Here is a 19,534-nt window from a genome sequence, read left to right on the forward strand (position 1 = left end):
AATATAACACTACATACTTAATATTAAACATTATTGTGCAGCACGTAAGATCGACAGCGCACAGTGTGCTTTGAGGTAGGAGCCAAAAAGGGTGTAGTTTGTGTGTGTGATCACCTGTGTGTACACCTGTGAGCATGAGCGCGCTTGTATTTAAAAGGTTCCTTAATGTAATGATCTGCTAGAGGGTGTGGGGGGCCACAGTCCCATCCTCCAGGGCATGAAGCAGGTATGGAGGAGATCAAAACTCCAGACATCCAGAGGCCCCCAGAACACAAGAGACCAAGGAAGACCAACAGAGGGGCAGCCGCGCCACTGTCCCAGAAAGAGCTGAGGAGAGTCCCAGATGAGGGATCACTCAGCAGCCGCGGAGCAGAAGCCAGGGGGGGTTGCAGTGACGTGCCCGTGAGCTCCGCCGGCAGCCAGCTGTGCCTGAGTGACCGTGCCCCAGCCCGAGAGGCCGAGGGCACCCCACCCCCGAAGTGGCCCGAGCGAGCCCCAGGTTCCAGGCCCCGATAAGCAGCCACCAAGGAGTGAGCCGGTGTGTACCCGGACGCCCACCCCCGGACACAAAGAACCACCAACGCATCGATGTCTGAGGGCGTCTGCCACCGGCAGGGGAAGTGGTGGGGGGAGATAGGCCTCCAAACCTTGGAGGGCCTGAGATGTCCCCAGAGAGGTGGCGTCTGATACCCAACCTGACATATAGACACAGACATACAGGCACACTCAAATACAAACATCCATTCCCACCCTCATGCTCTCATAGGCAATTACTCCACACTCAACCAACGTGGAGACAGACATAAAGAGACGCTGTACACACAATCACACTCCCCAAGCGTACTCTAAGAACCGGGTCTAGGTACCCTTGCCCCTGGAGGGGGAAACTGCACCCAGACCCAGGTGGTGTTACCCTTTTCCCTGCAGTGGGGAGAAGCAGACTGCCCCGACTCCGCAGCAGCAGGGAGGCCCCACACCCCAGACCCCAGTCGGACGGCCAACTCCTCCTCCTAGCCCCCCCGCTCCAGCAGGCCGCAGAGACCGGGGGTGTGAGAAGACTCCAAACCTCCCTCTACCCGCTCATATGTAGTGTTGATGTATATGTGTTCTAAGGCGCAATTAAAACCCAGGAGGGCATGGAGCTACCTGCCAGAGAGCAGCAGGTAAGCGCATAGCCCCTCCTGATAGCCCTCAATGTCTACGTGTATTTAAAATTGAGAGGTGGGCAACGACGCCAGGGGTGAGGTGTACACCCTGATGGTAATTTGGAGTCCGTGTTGTGAGCCCACCCCCAAGATCCTAAATGTATGTGTTATGAGAGTGTGAGTAATGTGAATGTCTAAGTTGTGAGATAAAATTGAGGCAGAGGCAGCCAGAAGGGGACAGAGGGGGGGGATGCCTCCTCTGCACCCTAGTGACACACCCCTACCCCAAGGCCCTGCATGTGTGGGTGATTGTGGTGGAGCGGGAAGAGGGAGGCAGCTGGAGATGGGGAGGGAAGAAAGGGAGGGGCAAGTGACCCCTCCCTGGGGCCAGCTCCCCCGCTGACCCCAGTAGGCACCCCCATGCTCTGCAACCCGCCAGGGAAAGGGGGCCCAGGCCCATCCGGACCAGGGCCCAGTGCAGCAGCGCCGCCCGGCCCCACAGAGCCCGGGACAGCCCACCCGACCCCACTACAGAGAAAACTGCACCCACCCCATCATCCACTCATCTTCCAGACTACACAAGACAATAGACGCCCAGGCTGAGATCTTCCTCCACCTCTCCTATATCTCCCCCTCCTGCAGAGAGAATTCCTGAGGAGAGGAAAGCTCCTGCAAGATGTGACAACCTCCCCCACCAGTTGAAGAGTCCCCCAGGTGGCTCGATGCACTGGCGGCGCCCTGCGCCAGGACTGGGCCCCCATACACCCACCCGCCCACAACCCCAGCAACACACCAACCAGGACCCGAGCCCCCGAGGCCCGGCCAGGGCCCCAGCCCAGAGACGGAGCGCCCCCAGAACCTCACGCCCGTCCCGGACCCACCCAGGGGCAGCCAGGCTACCAGGTCAGTAACCCACGTCCGTCAGCACAGACCCTCCCCTAGCCCCGCTGCACGCAGCCACGAGGAAACCGTCACCTAAGAGCCAACAGAGCCCTTAATTGGCCATGACCGCTACCCCGGGTTGAGCCCCCCAAGGAAGATGCTCCTGGGGAATCCCCCGACGCCCTAAGCCTGTCCCTACCCCCACACCAATCACAACAGTAAAGGTGGGACCAAACTATGACCCCCCACCCCCACTAGGTGATGGAGCTGATCAAAGGAGCCCAGAGCAATTGATCTGATGTGGTGGCAGAGGCTGTATCAAGACTAATGTAATCTAATAAATAATTTCTATACTGGTTAGAATTAAGATTATTTTTATTTTTCCAGTTCATGAGGACTGTTTTCTTGGCTATGCATAGGGCAGTGAAAACCATGTGGGCTATATTCTTTTCTGAAGTGACATTATCTAAGCTGCCCAACAAACACACTAAAGGAGAAGTTGGAATGTTACATTTCAGACACTTCGATAAGTCTTCACATATCTCACGCCAAAACTTCTGAACTGGTGGACAGAACCAAAGAGCGTGGATATAATTGTCCAGTGAATTGGTTTGGCAGTGTGAGCAGTTGTTGGTAGACGTAAAGCCCATCTTGAACATCCGATGACCTGTATAGTGCACTCTATGTAGTATTTTGTATTGAATTAATTGAAGACTGGGATTTCTAATTAGATGAAAGGTTTTTAAGCAAATCTGAGACCAGAAGTTTTGGTCTAAGTTAACTGATAAATCCGCTTCCCATTTTGCAATAGGAAGTGATATTGATTCATCTATTTTAGAAAGCATTCTGTATATTTTGGATAGTAATTTGGGGGTTTTAAGAGTAAGAAATTGAACCACACTTGGTGGTGTTTGTAGTTCAACTTGACCCGGTTTAAATTTCTTTTTTACTATGGATTTAATTTGTTGATATTCTAAAAATCTTTTCTTGTTGATCCCATATTGTGTAACTAGTCTGTCAAATGAAATAAATTCTGTTCCTTCTAGTATATGTTCTAAATATTTGATTCCTTTACCACTCCAATCTGAAAAGTTTATCATATTATTGTTTTGTAATATGTCAGGGTTGTTCCAGATAGGTGTACGTTTGCATGGGATTAATGAAGTTGTGCCGCTTCTTAATGACGGTATCTTAGCTAACAACCCCAACTACCAGATTCAACTTGTAATTGGCTAAAAATCACTTAGCCTACTGGTGAGAGGGACGTTGCTAGCTGGCAGTTTTTTTTTTTTTTTTTCAAGCGATGTTGAAATTTCCACATTCCAACACTTCAAATGCTTCAGGAGCTGTCCGCTCAGCGGAGCATCAGCTCCGCGGAAATACACGGGTACATCCGTAGACTCAAGACAGAATTCACAATGCGTTTTTGGGACTTTCAGGTGTATGGACCAATGTTTGTGCGACATCGAAATGCAACTGATAGAAATGAAAACCTCGACTCTGTGGGGGTCAAAGTTTGCAGAGCTACGAACACAGCTGGAATCCATAGCTGTGCGTGTTCATGGAGCTTGCATTTTCACCTGCTGGACATCACTACCTGACAAGTTTTACTGTCTTCAGAAAATTGCAGAGGCCTTATTGACAGTATTTGGCTCTACATATCTGTGTGAGCAGATTTTCTCTCACACGAAGAGTGTCCTCGGGTAGCCGTCTGAATGCTGGACACTTGGAGACCTGTGTCTCTGAGTGGGAGACCAGAGATCACATTAACATGTGTATCTCTGTATTAACAAACATGCCATATTGGCCCAGTTCATTTTTCTTATCATTGTTGTGAGGAGACCATAAATAGCATTTGCATTTTCTGTTGTACAGTTCATTTGCTGTTATGGAGTTCTTGTTATGGATGAAAAGTGTCTTTTTTGTTTCAAAATAGCTGATAACTATTTGCTGATAGCTGCCAACATCTGCGAACAAATATAATTCTACAAAGTTGTTCTATATAGTGTGTAATTGTTTATATAGAGTGTTATTAAATTTATTGCTAATGCAGTCATATGGCACATTGACTTCTGAGGAAATTTTAGATGGCACTCATCATCAAAAAGGTTGCCGACCCCTAGTGTATGCCATCTTCTTGTGGACACCTCTGTCGTTGTACAAACTATCCGCTGTTTTCTGAACTATCCCTGGGTTACCAAACACAACAAGAAACTCCTGAGTGAGACAAAGAGGGTATTTTGTTCAACTCCAAATCCATCCAATAAAATGATGCTCCTAACACCACAAACCCTCAGTGCCCCTCAGCTGTGTGTCATACCCCAGCACTGCTTTAACCTAAGTTAACAATCTGAGCTGGGACCTGAAGGCCCGCCTGTAATGTCCATGTGTGCACCAGTCACTGTAACCACGGGAGCCAAGCAAAGTGACCTGTAGTAGCCTCTGCTGATTGCTACTTGTCACTAACAGTGGACAGTAATAGGAGGGGCCATGGCTAAGCTTTAAAAGCACTATCCAAGTACAGAGTATTTACCATTTCTATGGACAAGCTGTGACAGAAATATCCCTATTTTAGAATGAAGAGGAAAAACAGATTTCAAAAAGACCAAAGGAGAGGAGCAAAATTAGGTGGAGGGAGAAGTTGAGGCTATGTGAGAGAGGAAGAGATGGAGGCTGGGAGGGAGGAAAGAGTCAGAGGAGTCTCACAATGAGGCTCTTTGTGCAGTGAGTGCGGGGCTCCCTGGCCCGCTTTCCTTCCCTCTCTCACTCATTCACTTTATTTCTTAGATTCCCCTCTCTCTGTTTTCCCCTCCTCCCCCCTTCTCTCCATCTTTGACAACTCTGCAGAGTCATGCACACATAAGTTGCTCTCAAGGGTGATTAAAGCTGTGTCTGGCCAGGGTAACTGATGTGAAAGGCTATACGTCCCTCACCCCTCCAACCACACTCTGTCTGATGTGCCTTTCTCTTTACCGACATTTGAATAAGGTTCCTCATTAAATGACAAAAAAAGTGGTGGAGGATAAAGAAATAAGTGTATGTTAGATGATTGGATGTTTTTGTTTTTTTCTTGTTTCCAGCGTGTGTTTGTGTAGCTGTAAGTTTGTACACAGGGGGTTGGTGGGGTGTGGGGGAAGAAGGGGTGATGGTAGGGATTTGGACCCTATAAATAGCCCAGTGCAGACTACTGGGCCTAACTCTGTCTCTCTTTCCACAAGAGATTTTCACTGCCCAGTCTGTGTTGGAGACTCAGCTAGCCTCTTAAGCCCCAAGGGGTTTCTGAGCTTCCAGCTCGAAAATGCAATGCCCAAATTTAATTGATTATTTCTCTGCAATTACAAACTCTGTGCTTACAATCTTGGTATCAAAATAAAGCTAACACTTGTGAAATTTCATCAGAGGTGTAAATATTGAAGCAGATATTACTGTGTCAAAGTTACTGAGACTGGAACACAGAAAAACTAAGTAGATTTTATCCTCGCCTAATTTTTTTTTTTTTAATTTTTAGCATATAACCCTTTTAAAACAGAGAGAAAGTGAAACAGTGAAACAGTGAAAAATTACAGCACTGTCAATACATGAATATCCACAGGTTGTACAAATAATGTCCAATTTTGGCACACAATTGGACACCATGCCAGTTGAATTTTTTTAGGTATTTAAGAGCAGAAATTAATGAATTTTATTAACAGGCCTAAAAATGCTTTTTAAAAAAAAAAATTGTGAAGAATTAACCACACATTTACATGGCAATGGCCCTTTTCTGCCGTGCGCATGGTGCATTTAATTGGCCTCTGGCCCTTTAAACTCTGAGGGGCTGTAACTTTGGTTTCTTTTGGTCAATTTGCATGATTGACACCTCATTTTAATCGTTTGAGCCAATAGGATCACAGTAACAATGCCACGTTCACGTTGCAAGGCCAAAAACCACGTGGGCCCAAATTTAGCACATATGACGTCTGTCCAGTCACGTGTCTGTAGGTGGGCCTAAAATGGAGGTTGTTGACGGAAAACAGCTGTGATGCGGCTAGTTAGGCGTGGTAACTGCTGATAATCACGTGGCTACCGGCGAAAGTAAGGGAGGAAATCGGGACAGTAAGCCAATTTCTGTCTTATAGCATTTGCGCCGCTGTGTGTTTTTTGTGGTCTTCTTTTGCGGCTCATTCAGTGAATTTTGGTCAGAGTGTGGTGAAACTTGGTGTTTGGAGTCAGTAATAGCTCTGGAAGATAACTAGCCTTTCTTTAGCCGGTTACATGAAGTCTGAAGAATTTCTTGTTCGGTTTTGTTTGTTTAGTGGACTTCTGCGCATTTACGTAACTGCTCGTTTAATCATGGTTTGTTTTCGGTGTGTTTGGTGGTTGTAGAAATGGTTTATATGACATTTTAGCTGAGATTCGGAGGTTTCTGTGGATACCACACATGTCTGGACTTATATTTCTCACCCCGTGTTATAACCGATTAAACGTGATCTCCTCCCGATTAAACGTGATCGCCCCACGTCCCCGGTACCGGGGACGTGGGGCTTAAGTGGCTAGGGACTAAATGGTTTGAAGTGGTTGCTAGGTTCCTATTTAGGCTGCTAGACACAAAATTTGCTAATACACAAGCCCTTGGGTTAGCATGCTAAATCTACAACATATCTCTTTTTCTTTTTTTTCTTTTTTTAAAAATAAATTATTATTCTTTATTATTCTTTTTTTAAATAAATTGCTTCCTTCAGGAAGTCAAGTTGTCATCTGTTTGTGCTCGATGTTTTCACTGTTGTTCTTGATTTCAATATGTTTTTGTATCTGCACAGATCTTCAGTTACCAGTGACAGAGCCAGACATCAATAATCGCCTTGAGTCTTTGTGTTTGAGTATGACCGAACACGCCTTGGGAGGTATGTTTTTCACCGATCCTCATATTTAACTGTAAAATACAATGCTGTGATATGAAAAGCTTAGAGTTTGGCTGAGGACAAGAAGAAGAGCCTTTTATAAAGGAAGTGCTCTAATAAGCTGCATAATCAATAATATAACGTTGCCCAATGAAAGCTGTGAAATTTCCAGCGCAGCATTATGAGCTTTAAGGGAAGGTTTAAAGTGGATTGTAGTTGGTGGATGCAGTGGCTGTCAAAGTTCCCTGTTTCTCCTCTGATCTAAAGAAGCGCTTGATGAATCCAATCACAGATTTTCATGAAAGACATTTTAAGCAACTGGCTCAGTTAGCTGGAGTTGTTATTTTCTTACTATGTTCAGGTCATGTTCTGTTTTTGACACAGGAAGCAGTAATCAGTAACCTGTTTGTGTGCAATATTATCTATTCTGTTTCTATCATATGAGAATTGGGACAAATAGTAAGCAGCACACTTTTGCTCTTTCTCGGATTCTGTCAAAGTCAGATAGCTGGTGTCTTACTATGGCTTGATCTCCTCAATTGATTTTAACATTGATGTAGGACCTGATTGACCCCTCCCAACACTGTTAGCTTTTAGAGCTTTAGATTTTGACTCCAGACTTGTTGGAATACAACAAGGATTTTTCAGATGCTTTTGATTTTGATGTTTAAATCTGGCAAGGTAGGTCCAAAAAATGCTAAGTTGGGAAACTGACAGCGACCCTGCAGTAAAGTCAAGTTCATTTAAGACGAGGGAGATAAATGGAATAACCACAGTATTAAAAAAAGCTAGTTTTAGCAGCAGCTTTCGCCAGTATATTATCAGATATGAGCTGCTGAGCTACTTGGAGCGATGTGACTTTTTGATCTAACTCATTGATTCTGGAACTGTGGGCCACAGCCTCCTAGTGGCCTGCTGAAGTAACACAGCTGTGCTAGAAAATGTTGTTTACCATAAATTCTTATTTTTTATAAGGTTTTAACATTTTAAAATAAAAAATAGGACTACATAATTAATAAATAAACAAACAAATCCAATGCTAATCCTTTTGGTCTGAGATTCTAATGGCAAGAGGATCGCTTTCTATTAAAATTTAACATTTAGTTTTAGTTTAGTTCAGGGATGGCTGATCTAATCAATCAGTACTGTAGTTTAGCATGCCAGAGTGTTGCTGTAAACATTATTTTTAATTGATGCCTAATAATACATGTAAACGCATATTCTAACAATATGAACAGCTTTTTAAAAAAATAAGTTTATAATGATGTGGCGCTCAAAATGCTGATCTTAAAAAAAAAAAAAGCCATGTCTTGTACATGAAATGAGCTTGTAAATGTGTCAGTACTGTACAGGACTGTAGTGGACGAGACCTTAATCGAGTCAGACTGTTGTTGACCTGGTTGTGGAAACTACACTCGTATGTACAGTGAGTTTTAGTCTCGTGGCCAAAACTCAGCTGAAGTGAAGACAGTGCTTCTCAGTCCTCAGCACAGAATGATGAACAAGTGTTGCTTTATGCTGCTCTGTGTGTGTGTGTGTGTGTGTGTGTGTGTGTGTGTGTGTGTGTGTGTGTGTGTGTGTGTGTGTGTGTGTGTGTGTGTGTGTGTGTGTGTGTGTGTGTATGTTTATGTTTAGGTATAGCAGAACTGGGTATAGCAAAACGAACGAGTGCATCGGCCTTTAAAAAATAAATAAATAAAAATGCCCTGTATATCAGAATTTTTACCTTTTTTTTTTCCTGTTTTCTGAAACATAACTTGGTAACTTAACTCAAACCACAGGAAGTGACCTAAAATGTTTGATGGCATATGGAAAAATATGCTGACTTCTGGTACACAGATGGCCTTTTTTAGACAGCCTGGACTAAAATGAACTTTGATTAAGCTGCCTCTCGACAACACTTCCATCAAGCTGCTTAAGCCAGTGTTACTTTAACAAGCCCAGGCTTAAAGGGCTTTGGGTCAATTGTAAAACAAAATTCAAGGATAGCTTCACCGTCATAGTTTTGTTTAATGCAGTATATTCTCCCCTTTGCGACACTATTAAACAGCAGCATGCGAGGACATTAGCCCTAACCCTTTTTCTCCTTTTCTGTTTTTTCTTCTCGTGGAATTAGAAATCTCCACTGGTGTGCAGCTTGATAACGTTTTCTTCCTCAGCCAAACCACTAGCAGCAGCAGGTGTCAGACTGTTGTTTTCCTCTGAAAGGCTCTATCAGTATTTTGACAGATGTGTTGTTCTCTCACCATGACAGTGTGGGCCCTAGCCCCCTTGCTGTTCACCGAGTTAGCAAAGCTTCATGCTTTCAGTTCAAATGAGATGACATCATTATTCATATTATTCATAGCCCAGAGTCACAAGCTCCACTACACAAGTAGCCGGATCAGAATTAGATTTGGTACGCATAAGAAGTCAAATGGCTTTTTTTTCTTTTTTTCATTTAGTAGAGGGATTAACAGGATGGAGGGGCATAGCTATGTGTTCATAGCTAGCGTGGTTTGATTGTACTGATTTCTATGGTGTCACGTTCAGAAATGATAGAGAAATAAATTCTCTAGAATTCTGTAGACTTGTGTGAACTGGTCTAGAGAATGAAAATAAATATATAAGTTTCTTCTTCAGTCCTTTCACACTCACTTTAAACTTTATGCAGGAAGACAATTGAGACAAGTACAATGAAATTACATCAGCCCGTCACAAGATACTTCTGTCCAATCACAAAGAAGAAAGTTTCCCTAATGGTTCCTTATTAATGTAATGTCATGTTTTCTCAAATATTGTGTTTCCTCTTTTATTATTTAGTTTTGTGTTTTGTACTTCAGGGTTAGAAACAAATTGGAACGTAACAGCTCCTAAACCCCATCAGGCTCTCTGTTATTCAAATCAGTTTTATCTCCAGTTACTTTATATTGCAAAGACCCTACACTGGGGCTGGGCCATATCATACCGTTCACGGTAATACCGGTATAATATTGGGCAACGATAAGAAAATGAAATATTGCGATAGAATATGGGTAAAACGCGCATGCGCAGTGCCTTTGTTTTCATACGCACATGGCGGGAAAAGCATTTCGGCGACGGAGAATGAGAAGGGCGAAAGCAGATTGTTGAATGAAATGGATGAACCAGAATTGGTTTGTAAAAATGCTGCAACTTCAGTGGTGTGGAACTGGTTTAGCTTTCATCCGTCAGATACACAAACAAAGCACTATTTTTGGTAGAGCATGCTAGCGGGCCGTCGTTATTACCGTGTTTTTTGGAAAATACAGCACACTTAAAATCAATCCTTTGATTTTTCTGAAAATCGACAGTGCCCTTATAATCCCGTGTGCCTTATGTATGAATTCTGGTTGTGTTTACTGACCTCGAAACGATTTTATGTGGTACACGGCACTCGAAAATCTGTCAAATGTTTCAGTACGACTTTGCTAAGCTACGAAGCCGCACCGCTTGATGGATTGTCGGAGCATTACGGCTATCGTAGGCAGGAGCCTCGCGGAGTGATACGTACTGTGCTTCAACATAATATGACCGTATTGTGTGTGTATAACGTCTTTTGAGTTTTGTGGATATTATACATGGTTATGCTGAGGATATGTTGGCCAATTTCAACTGGAAATGCCTTTTGGTTAAACTGTCAGCAAGGAATTTGCATTTGCACTGTTAAATTTTTATATAACTTTAATGCACATAAACAGCTGCTTGTTTAAGTGAAAATACATTGATTTTTTTTTTTTTTTTGCACTAATAAAGTTGTGGAGTCGTAAAGTATTTTGTCTAGTGTCAATTATATCGTCAGTTATATTGATATCGCAAATTTTAAAATGTATATCGTGATAAATATTTTCGTCATATCGCCCTGCTCTACCCTACGCTAATACAGAACAAAACCAACCATCAACCGACCTCCCATGAGCAAGCACCTGGTAACAATGGGAAGCAAATCTTCATTTCAACAGGAATAAACCTCCAGCAGAACCATGCTGAAGGAGGGGCAGCTAGCTGCAAGCAGAAACTTAATATTTAATTTTCTCATGTTTTGTTTTGTGTCCAACTCATAAGCTGAAGTTTATCTTGGTAAACTTTGGTGATAAACAGGGAACAGGAAACGGTAGTGGTGGGGGCCTGAGGAGTCATGACTGCCTTCATTTGCACATTTGATTCCACACTCACTCTGTCAGTGTTAATAAAGTAATTGCTGACTTAAACTGTGATGCCTCTTCTTCTCTCTGCTGTTCCTCTTTAGATGGTGCAGATCGCACATCAACAATATGAGCTGAGGACCTGAGTGAGAGCAGCAAGACGGCGCAGGTTTGGGGAGCTCTCTCACCATCACCTTGAGGTCACCAGCCCTTTCGTTCCCTCTCCCTGTAGCCAATGGTAGAGCTCAACCAAAGGACCGGGCGGGATCCAAGACACACTAGAGAGCCGACCATCAAACGGCTCACACAAGCTATCACACTGGCACCGTCCAACGGGCTGGAAAAACACGCTTCCTGCTCGGGCAGCACACTCACAGTCACCTGTATGTGAGTGAGGAGAATGGAAAGCACCGAAAGCGGCCTGGAAAGTGTGTGCAAACTTTCCCCCTTGTTCCCACCCCCCACCCCGCCCCGCCCTTCCCATGGAGAGGCCAGAAGCAGTCCAGTTAGCCTCAGCAGAAGAGAGATGCTGGGCTTTGGATCAGGGCTCAGTGAGACTTTCTCTTGCCCACATTGTCTGGTCCCTGCACATTGACCACAGTTTGTGGCATCTTTCAGATCATAACAGTACCTCAGACCCAAAACATGATGAGATGAGCAGAGCCACAGGGATGCAAAAAGGAAGCTTGGGATTTCCCAGACTGGTTTCAGCAGGATCACAGTGTCCAGGACGGTTTCTTGGAGAGCTCAAAAAGGCCTCTTGCTCAGTACTGGGTGGCAACAAACCTTTTTCTTTCTATTGTATGTATTTATTGTTTACATTATGATGCTACTTTCAGAGGGTACAGAAACATTTATGAATTTCAGGTATGATTTGCATAATATATTCTGTAGAGCCTTGGCTTTCTACAAGCTTTACTTCCCACGAGTAGCCATCACATTAGTTTACAACCAACATGCTTATTCTTTATTTTGGCAGCCAACAACAAAGATATGTTGGCCTGAATATTAATGGAGAGAGAACGAGATGGGAACTTGAAAGAGATGGAGGTAACACGGAGAGGGATACGAGGAAGAAGGGGGATGTGGAGAGAGACACAGAAAGTAGTAGAAGAAAGAACCAAGCTGAAGTGATACTAGAAAGGGAAGAGGATGTTTAAAGGAGAGAGACATCAGAGGCAGGACCTTTGATTGGCTGGAGACGACGGAAGAAGATGATGTCACGTCTGATCGTGCCCTTAGTCTGTTCATGCAAGTGAGTGTAGCAGGAAGTGGATTTGGCACCGTCAGTTCATCCACAGCATGTACTGTATAAATGTACGTTTTTATACATATAAATATATATATTGGGAGATTAATAAGTCAGTGGAATCTGTCTGCATGTTCAGATACTGGGAGTTAGTTATTTTTCTAAAGCAGGGGAATATGCTTAAGCTGCATGTTAAAACTAAAGGAAGATTGTGAAATGTAGAGTCGAGAAGGTGTCAGAAGCAATGGGAGGCGGATTTAGTTTCCACTCAAATCTTTTTTTTCCTTTCTTTCTTTCTTTCTTTTTTTTTTTTTTCTTTTTTATGAGAGGATTGCAACATTGGAGAAATGAAACACTGTCAATCCATGAAGGGAAGTTTTCCCTGAGATCTCATTAGTGCTTACCTCCACCTGCAGGCCAGTTGCAGTCATGGCGGGACAGATGCTGAAGTCCAGGGAGACGCAGGCACTAAAGACGCCAGCGGAACAATAAAAACTCATCGGTGAACATTTGGGCAAATATCAAAGCTGGTTGGTTGCTTGTGTATCTTGGCCTTCTGTCAGTTCTGTCAGTGCAGGCCTCCATCATATGAAAATATTTTTGTTTTTATTCTAATCTCATGGTTATTCTGTGTCTTAATATTTATCCTTAGTTGTTTTGTGCCTGGAATCTAGACTTTATAGGATTAGGTTTATATTGAAATAAGCTGGTTAGGTTAACTCCTTTCCGTGCTGCTTTCAACCCAGCATGCGAGTCCTCAACCTGAAAGGTCATCTTTGAGGTTTATCATTATTATTATTATTATTGTTTAGTTTATTAGTTTCTTGCAATTCTGTCATATTTCCTTTGTACCCTGCACTTGATATGATAATGTGAGACACTACAATCCAAATGTTCAAGGCTCGAGCAACAATGCTTTGCTTTGGAGTCGGATCAAACAGAGCAGACGGACACTCGTTCTCGACTGTAGCGTTACAGCCTTGCTGGACAGACAGACTGATGTTGAGAAGCAAAGCACAAAAGGTGGCAACGATGAACCCAGAGACAAAAAAAAAAAAAAGCTTCTGATGCCTCTCATTGACCTGTCTAAAGGTTGGAAATACCGCCTGATCTGAAGTATCCCACACACACAGTTCAGTGGCCATACAAGACTTTGTGCATGTTTTAGTTCTTTTTTTTTTTTTTTTTTTTTTAAATCACTTTTCAAATGTTTCTCAAACTTTCTTGGAAACATAATCTGTTGATTACGATGGCATTAGAATCAGAATGACTCGTTTCTGGCCAATAACAACTAGCAATTTGAAATCTTCAGACTGGTTTCTGATTTGATTAGTTTAACTAATTACTAAGGTTCCTTTCCAGGCTTTTTAAAATTGCTGTCCATTGCCATTAGTTATATCGGTCACTACATAAGTAGAAATTACTGGTATGTTTGGGAGAATGGAATTTAAAAACACTCTCTGAGTGTGGGACTTTATAAAGACAAAAACATGCATAAATTCTGATGTGGTACCTCTCTGCAGCCCATCCTCATCCTGGCCGGCTGAACATGGCTTCAGATCTCGTGATGGCAGCTCAACACTGCAGTCTGGATCTGTGCACACACACATGATAAAGTGTGTGTGATGGTATGCATGTAGTCTGGTCGCTATGACCCTGATGGACACTTCAGGTTTTACTGTGTGGATTAAGAGTTTGTGTTTTGCTCTTGCACCCTGAGTCATGTTTGTGAACAAAAGTTCCACCAAAGCGTGAGTGGGACACAAACCTGTTTCAGCCCCGCGTGGATGCCGCACCTTTGACGTGGTCATTGTTTGTTGGTGCCCCTCGCTGACGGGCAGCATCAGGATGTCATCATATTCAGACTCTTTCAGTGTCACTGCCATATGAATCAGTACTTAAAGTAGAAACTACTATTTATTCTTTTTTCCTTTCTTTTTTTGTTGTTGCAGAGGTGATGCTCATGTGGGTGTAATATTATTTAAAATACCATATGTATTAACATGTTATGGCTGGTGACCATAAGTACATCTCAAATATTAACATAGTTATTGTGGACTGTTGTTTGTTGTTGTTTTTTGTTTGTTTGTTTTTTTCTTGCTGTTGATGAACTACGATATTATTTGTATCTGTCATGTCATGTTAAGATGTTTTGGGGGGGGGGGGGGGGGGGGGGTTGTTTGTTTTTATTTGAAGCTGAGATCAAGAACTGGTCCTTCAGATAAATCAATCCATGGTCAATTAGAAAGTTTCTCTTGTTTTTAGCATACAAAAAAAAGTGTTGTTGTAGTGTGTGTGAGATCAGGAGGTAGATGGGTCCATTGCGGGCCTTGCAGGCCATGTCTTTCTTTGAGTTCTGTTTGGGAGAGCGAGGCTTCAAAGTTTCTGCATATGCCGCTTGTAAAGGTGGCGTTGCTCTACAGTTTTCTCACTGTGGACAAATCTAATGAAAAGACCCGAGACCACATTCGACCATGTATCAGTCCAATCATCAGTGCTTTCTGGCCATTTCCTGTCTGTGGCACTCAACAACAACAACAACAACAACAAAAAAAAAAAACAGCTGAGTACACACACAGTAAGATGGCATACTTGGAGTGGGGCGCTACTTTTATGTGTTACATGCATTGAGTGAAAATGAGTGGCGTGTTTGTATTCGTGTTGGTGGCTGTGCAGTAGTGCGGCTTGCTTTATGGCACAGAGGAGGAGGCTGTGTGAGGATTTGATGGTCATTGCTGGGGGTTTTTTTTGTTTTCTTTACGTGAGATGCGTTCATAATGAGAAAAGTTCTGCAGTCAGTCATGTAATCAAAGGGATTATTAGAAGGGTTTTTTTGTCAGTATTTTTATGTACTTTTATATCGCTGTGCATTATTATTTTTTTCCAGAGTTATGGTTTTGAATTTAAAAAGTGCCATATTTATATGAATACTGACTGACAGCAAGTTCGTGTGATTTTTAACAAAGTTGCGCGGATTGTATTTTGAGCACAGAGCAGCATGGCAGGCCTCCACTTTCTGCTCAGCGGTGGTTTCTTGCAGCGTCTGTGGGTCAGAAATACAAGTGTGAGGACAGAGGACATACCTGTGAGGGATGATGGCTCTTCACGTCAAACCAAATGCTTTTCCTACATGCATATCAGCTCTGTGGGTGTCCAGGAAGGCTTCTAGCGCTGTGCCCACTGCAGTATTAACAGCTAGATGACGCCTTGATATTCCAAAAACATTTAATGTACTTTTAAGTCAAGACACGTATGCTGTTTTTGTATCTTTTATTTCTGTCATAGATTCTGCAGTTTAGTACGGTTTTTTTGTCAGCGTGGGATGCCAAGGTGATTTTTTTTGTTTGTTTGTGTTTTTGTAAATTCAGCAGCATCCATTCTGTAACAAATTGTTACCGCTTGATTGTGCGCCTTTTACTTCATTTAGTTTTGTTTTATCAAAGAGCCGATGTCCTGTATTGACTGCAGGCTTACGTATATATTTGACAAAAGAATATTGTATGTTTAATAATGAAAAAAAAAACACACGAAAAGACAAAAAAAAGAAGAAAATACAGGAAGAAAAAAAAGGAAATGGAGAAAATTGAGGGGGGGGGGGGTGTAATTTATATTTTAAAACTGCATGCACAAGGCTGGGAAAGTCATATTTAGAATAACAAAATAACAAATGGCAGTGCCTTTTTCTTTTTTTGTACTCGAGACATTTAGCCAAAATGTAAATGGTTTTATATGGACTTTAAAAACTGTAATGATACAGGATGAAACGTGCAGCAGGTGTGTGAGGTCACGTTCACACTGCAGCCCTGAAATGTCAAAAGTTCACATTAAGCTCCACTCATATTCATGTACAGGTGGGTAAAAAAAACAAAAACAAAAACATTAGCTTGATTAACTTGGGAAATCATATAGTTTTATGTTGTGTCCCAAAACCCTCTTATATTTGACACTCACTGAGGACTTTTTGGTTGTTAAAAATCAGATTTTTACCTGGCTACAGCACTGATCACTGTCCATATCTGTGATATTCAGTAACGCGTGTATGTAGAACTGCAGCTGACTGCTAGTTTTAACGCCACTTAATTACATCATTACTTGTTTAAAGGGACAGAGAACAATATCCAGAATAACGCAGTGATTTGTCTCGCTGTGACTATGTAAAACCAAAGACACTCTGTTCACTGTAATGGAAGAGCTTGGTGCTTCCTGCTACCTGAGGCATGAGTTCTGATGTGTTGGAGCCTCACCTGGTGGTAACACGGCGTATGCTCACTCATGCAGTGATCCATCCCATAGACTACCAATATATATAAGATGTTATTTGCTAGATTCCACCTTGCAAACCCTTTGTCCTGGTCGAATTCCTCCTTTATGCATTTAGTCACATTGGGCCAGCCTACTCTCTTCTCTCCTGACATGCTCTGTTCATTTGAAACACAGCTGATGCATAGACTTTGATTGGAGGAGGGAGACTGCTCCACCTGATTATTAAGTTAATGCAGCTTCCTAGATTTAAGCTGCTTTCTTAAAATAAATGTGAGGCACGCAGGGTGAACGTGAACTCGGCCGCTCGTCTTGTTTCTGTACTCTGTAGGTACTTCTTAATGCTGAATGAAGTTAGGAATTATTCTGGTCTCAACAACAACAAAAAAAAAACGTGTGAATGGCTGTGTGACAGTGAGAGAGAGAGGGGGAGTGTGTGAGTGTGTGTGAGAGAGAGTTTTAGGATACATTCAAGTATTATTAATGTGTCTTGCTGTACTTCTGTTGCGATGTACCAGAATGCTGTGACTTGGCATGCCCTGTTATACATTAAAAAAAAAAAGAAGAAAAAAAAGAACAAGCTGCAAGTTGTCCAGTGTTTTTGTACAAGTGCTGGTTAATTTTAGGGGGGTGGATCTATGTCTCTTGTCACAGTGTCTTATACAGCTTCTACAGAAACACACCATCTCTGTTTCAGGAGTCCCAAGCTTCATCATTTTCTCTTAGTAAATCTGATCCGTTTGCTGTTCCAAAAAGAATGTCAGTTTTTCTGTATAAGTGCAAAGGCAGTGCAACAGTGCGCACATAAAGGATCACTGTGACCATTACATGTTGCCAAAATGATAACAGTGACATTAAGAACAGAACAGAGTACAGCAATTCAGTATTTGCAGTATGCCATATACAAATGAACATTTGTATTTCAGTCTGTGGTGGAGGTGTGGTCTGCAGCTCGGCTGCAGAGGAGGGGTGGCGCCGGGGAAACTGGCAAGGCAGCTGGAAGCAATTCAGTAATTATGCTCTGTGTCAGTGATGCCGGGACCTGGAGGAAGACGGGACAGGTGGAGACGGCTGGAAAGCTGTCAGGATGAGGGAGTGAGAGACTGAGAAACACACATTTTGTAAATAAAAACATGGTCATAACCACGCCAAGTGTCTGGGGTCGCACAGCTCACCGTTTCACCTCTCATCCAAGAAGCTTCTTCTTGGATGAGAGGTGAAACGTCTTCAAGCAACTTAAAGAAGTCCAGACGCTTTTCTTTCCAAGCTCCTTAGACTACGATGACCTGGATGACTGAGAACCTTCACAGACGTTAAGTTAAAAGTTTGCGTTTATGCTGTATGTGTATATGTATATGTTTGAATCTGTACTCAGATGACCATAAAAAACATTGTGTGTTCCATTAGTTTATTCAGCATTAAGATCCCCTCAGTTAAAAATCCGACGTACTGTTTACCAACTTGAGTTTGTCTGCATATTTCTGCACATTATCTCTCAGGCTCAGACATTTACAAACCTCTCTGGAGAACATAAAATGCTGCCTAGATTCAAGTAAATGTCACCTGAACTTTTCTCATTTGTGAACACAACTTTCACACAGTAGGTCACGAGAACTTAGTTATCATCTCGAAACTACCACCAGGGGGAGCCCAAGTTGGGATATTTTGCATCCAGCACACAGTAATGGAAAAGAGTTGTGGTGGTGCAGTGTTAGATATTTACTTTAAATTTTACTTTAACCCTTGAGCATCCCTCAAAATTTATACCCATCCTTTACCCTTGGGACCCAAACGGGTCCCTTTTTTCACGAGGGTCACACGAGGGTTAAGATACTTGCTTTAAAAGTATTGAAGGAAATATGATGATGACCCAGGTTGTGTCAATAATCAGCTGACTATTTTTTCATGATAACAATAACAGCAGTGTGACCCGGCAGCAGTTTAACAGCATTAATTCTAAAATGTTATTTGAAAAATAAATAAAGAAATGAAATGGGCACTTATACTTTTTATATTCTCAGTTTCAACATTCAATATGTCATCTCGGTACTATATTCAGTTAAATATAGGCTTGTATCAACATTACAACCAACACTTGCTCCTCTTCCTTTTCCTTCAGCACAGATTACTGTCACAGCAGTCCTGCTGTTGGTCTGTAGGTGTGCAGCCTGCAGGAGCCATCACCATCAAGGAGATGTTTAGGATTAAGCCTTTGAATACTGTCAGAAACTTTTTAAAGGGAATTCAGTCTGAAGCCTTTAGTTCCACATCACGAAGCAGAGTCAGTGTCCAAACTGAGAGTAGAGCTGCTGAGTCATGCTCTGTCAGACACCCAGACCCCGACCAGCTCCACCTTCGTGCTGCTCTCTCTGGGCCCAGGGCCAGATTAACCCAGTAAGTGACCTCAGGGCTAAAATGAGCTCTGGGCCCCATTTTGTCTGTTTCCACTTTAGTTCAGCATTTTCTTCTTCCCCTTTCAGACCAGAGTTATATGAACTTCTCACTGCTCTTTTTACCATTTCCAACATCACTCTGTAATGGATCAGATGGCAAGATGTAATTTTTTTAATGGAATAAATAAACTAGCTTCCAATTGTCCAAAGGCAAATCTATAATATACTTACAATCATTTAGTTAGTGTGCCTAACACAAGCTTGCTGTCATGTAGCAGTGCTTCACTCCACTGGAATGACCTGCAGTTTATGCAGCATTCACCTACACTGAACTTTTTAGCAAACAGTCAGTTATTTACACATGGTGCAGTTATTAGGAAGCATCACTGTACATTCAGAGTCATATTTGTGTCCACACGATGCACCGAGTCTGTTTCTGTCTGTTTTTGGTCTCCACCAAGAAAAACAAAGACAATGCTGTTGGTATCGATATTGTTACAAATGACTATTTAATCCAGTAATAATTTTTAGCATTAATTAGTATCCAAGTATCACTTTTTGTTTTGGACAAGCCTACTAAAAG

At 42.5% G+C, this 19,534-nt stretch overlaps 1 protein-coding gene across 3 annotated transcripts in view; it reads left to right on the plus strand.

Annotated features, from left to right (window-relative positions):
• samd4a (sterile alpha motif domain containing 4A) overlaps positions 1–14,400 on the plus strand; it is a 75,014-nt gene extending 60,614 nt beyond the window's left edge. For 2 of the 3 annotated variants that reach the window (XM_063470879.1, XM_063470888.1), the window contains 2 exons: positions 6,827–6,910; positions 11,154–14,400. In XM_063470879.1, the coding sequence (XP_063326949.1) occupies positions 6,827–6,910; positions 11,154–11,182 (113 nt within the window). In that variant the 3' untranslated portion in view covers positions 11,183–14,400. The remainder of the gene's footprint in view (positions 1–6,826; positions 6,911–11,153) is intronic. The other variant, XR_010093747.1, reaches the window with a different exon arrangement.
• The last annotated feature ends 5,134 nt before the right edge of the window (positions 14,401–19,534 follow it).

This window comes from Pelmatolapia mariae, linkage group LG1 (assembly GCF_036321145.2).
Source record: "Pelmatolapia mariae isolate MD_Pm_ZW linkage group LG1, Pm_UMD_F_2, whole genome shotgun sequence".
NCBI lineage: Eukaryota > Metazoa > Chordata > Actinopteri > Cichliformes > Cichlidae > Pelmatolapia > Pelmatolapia mariae.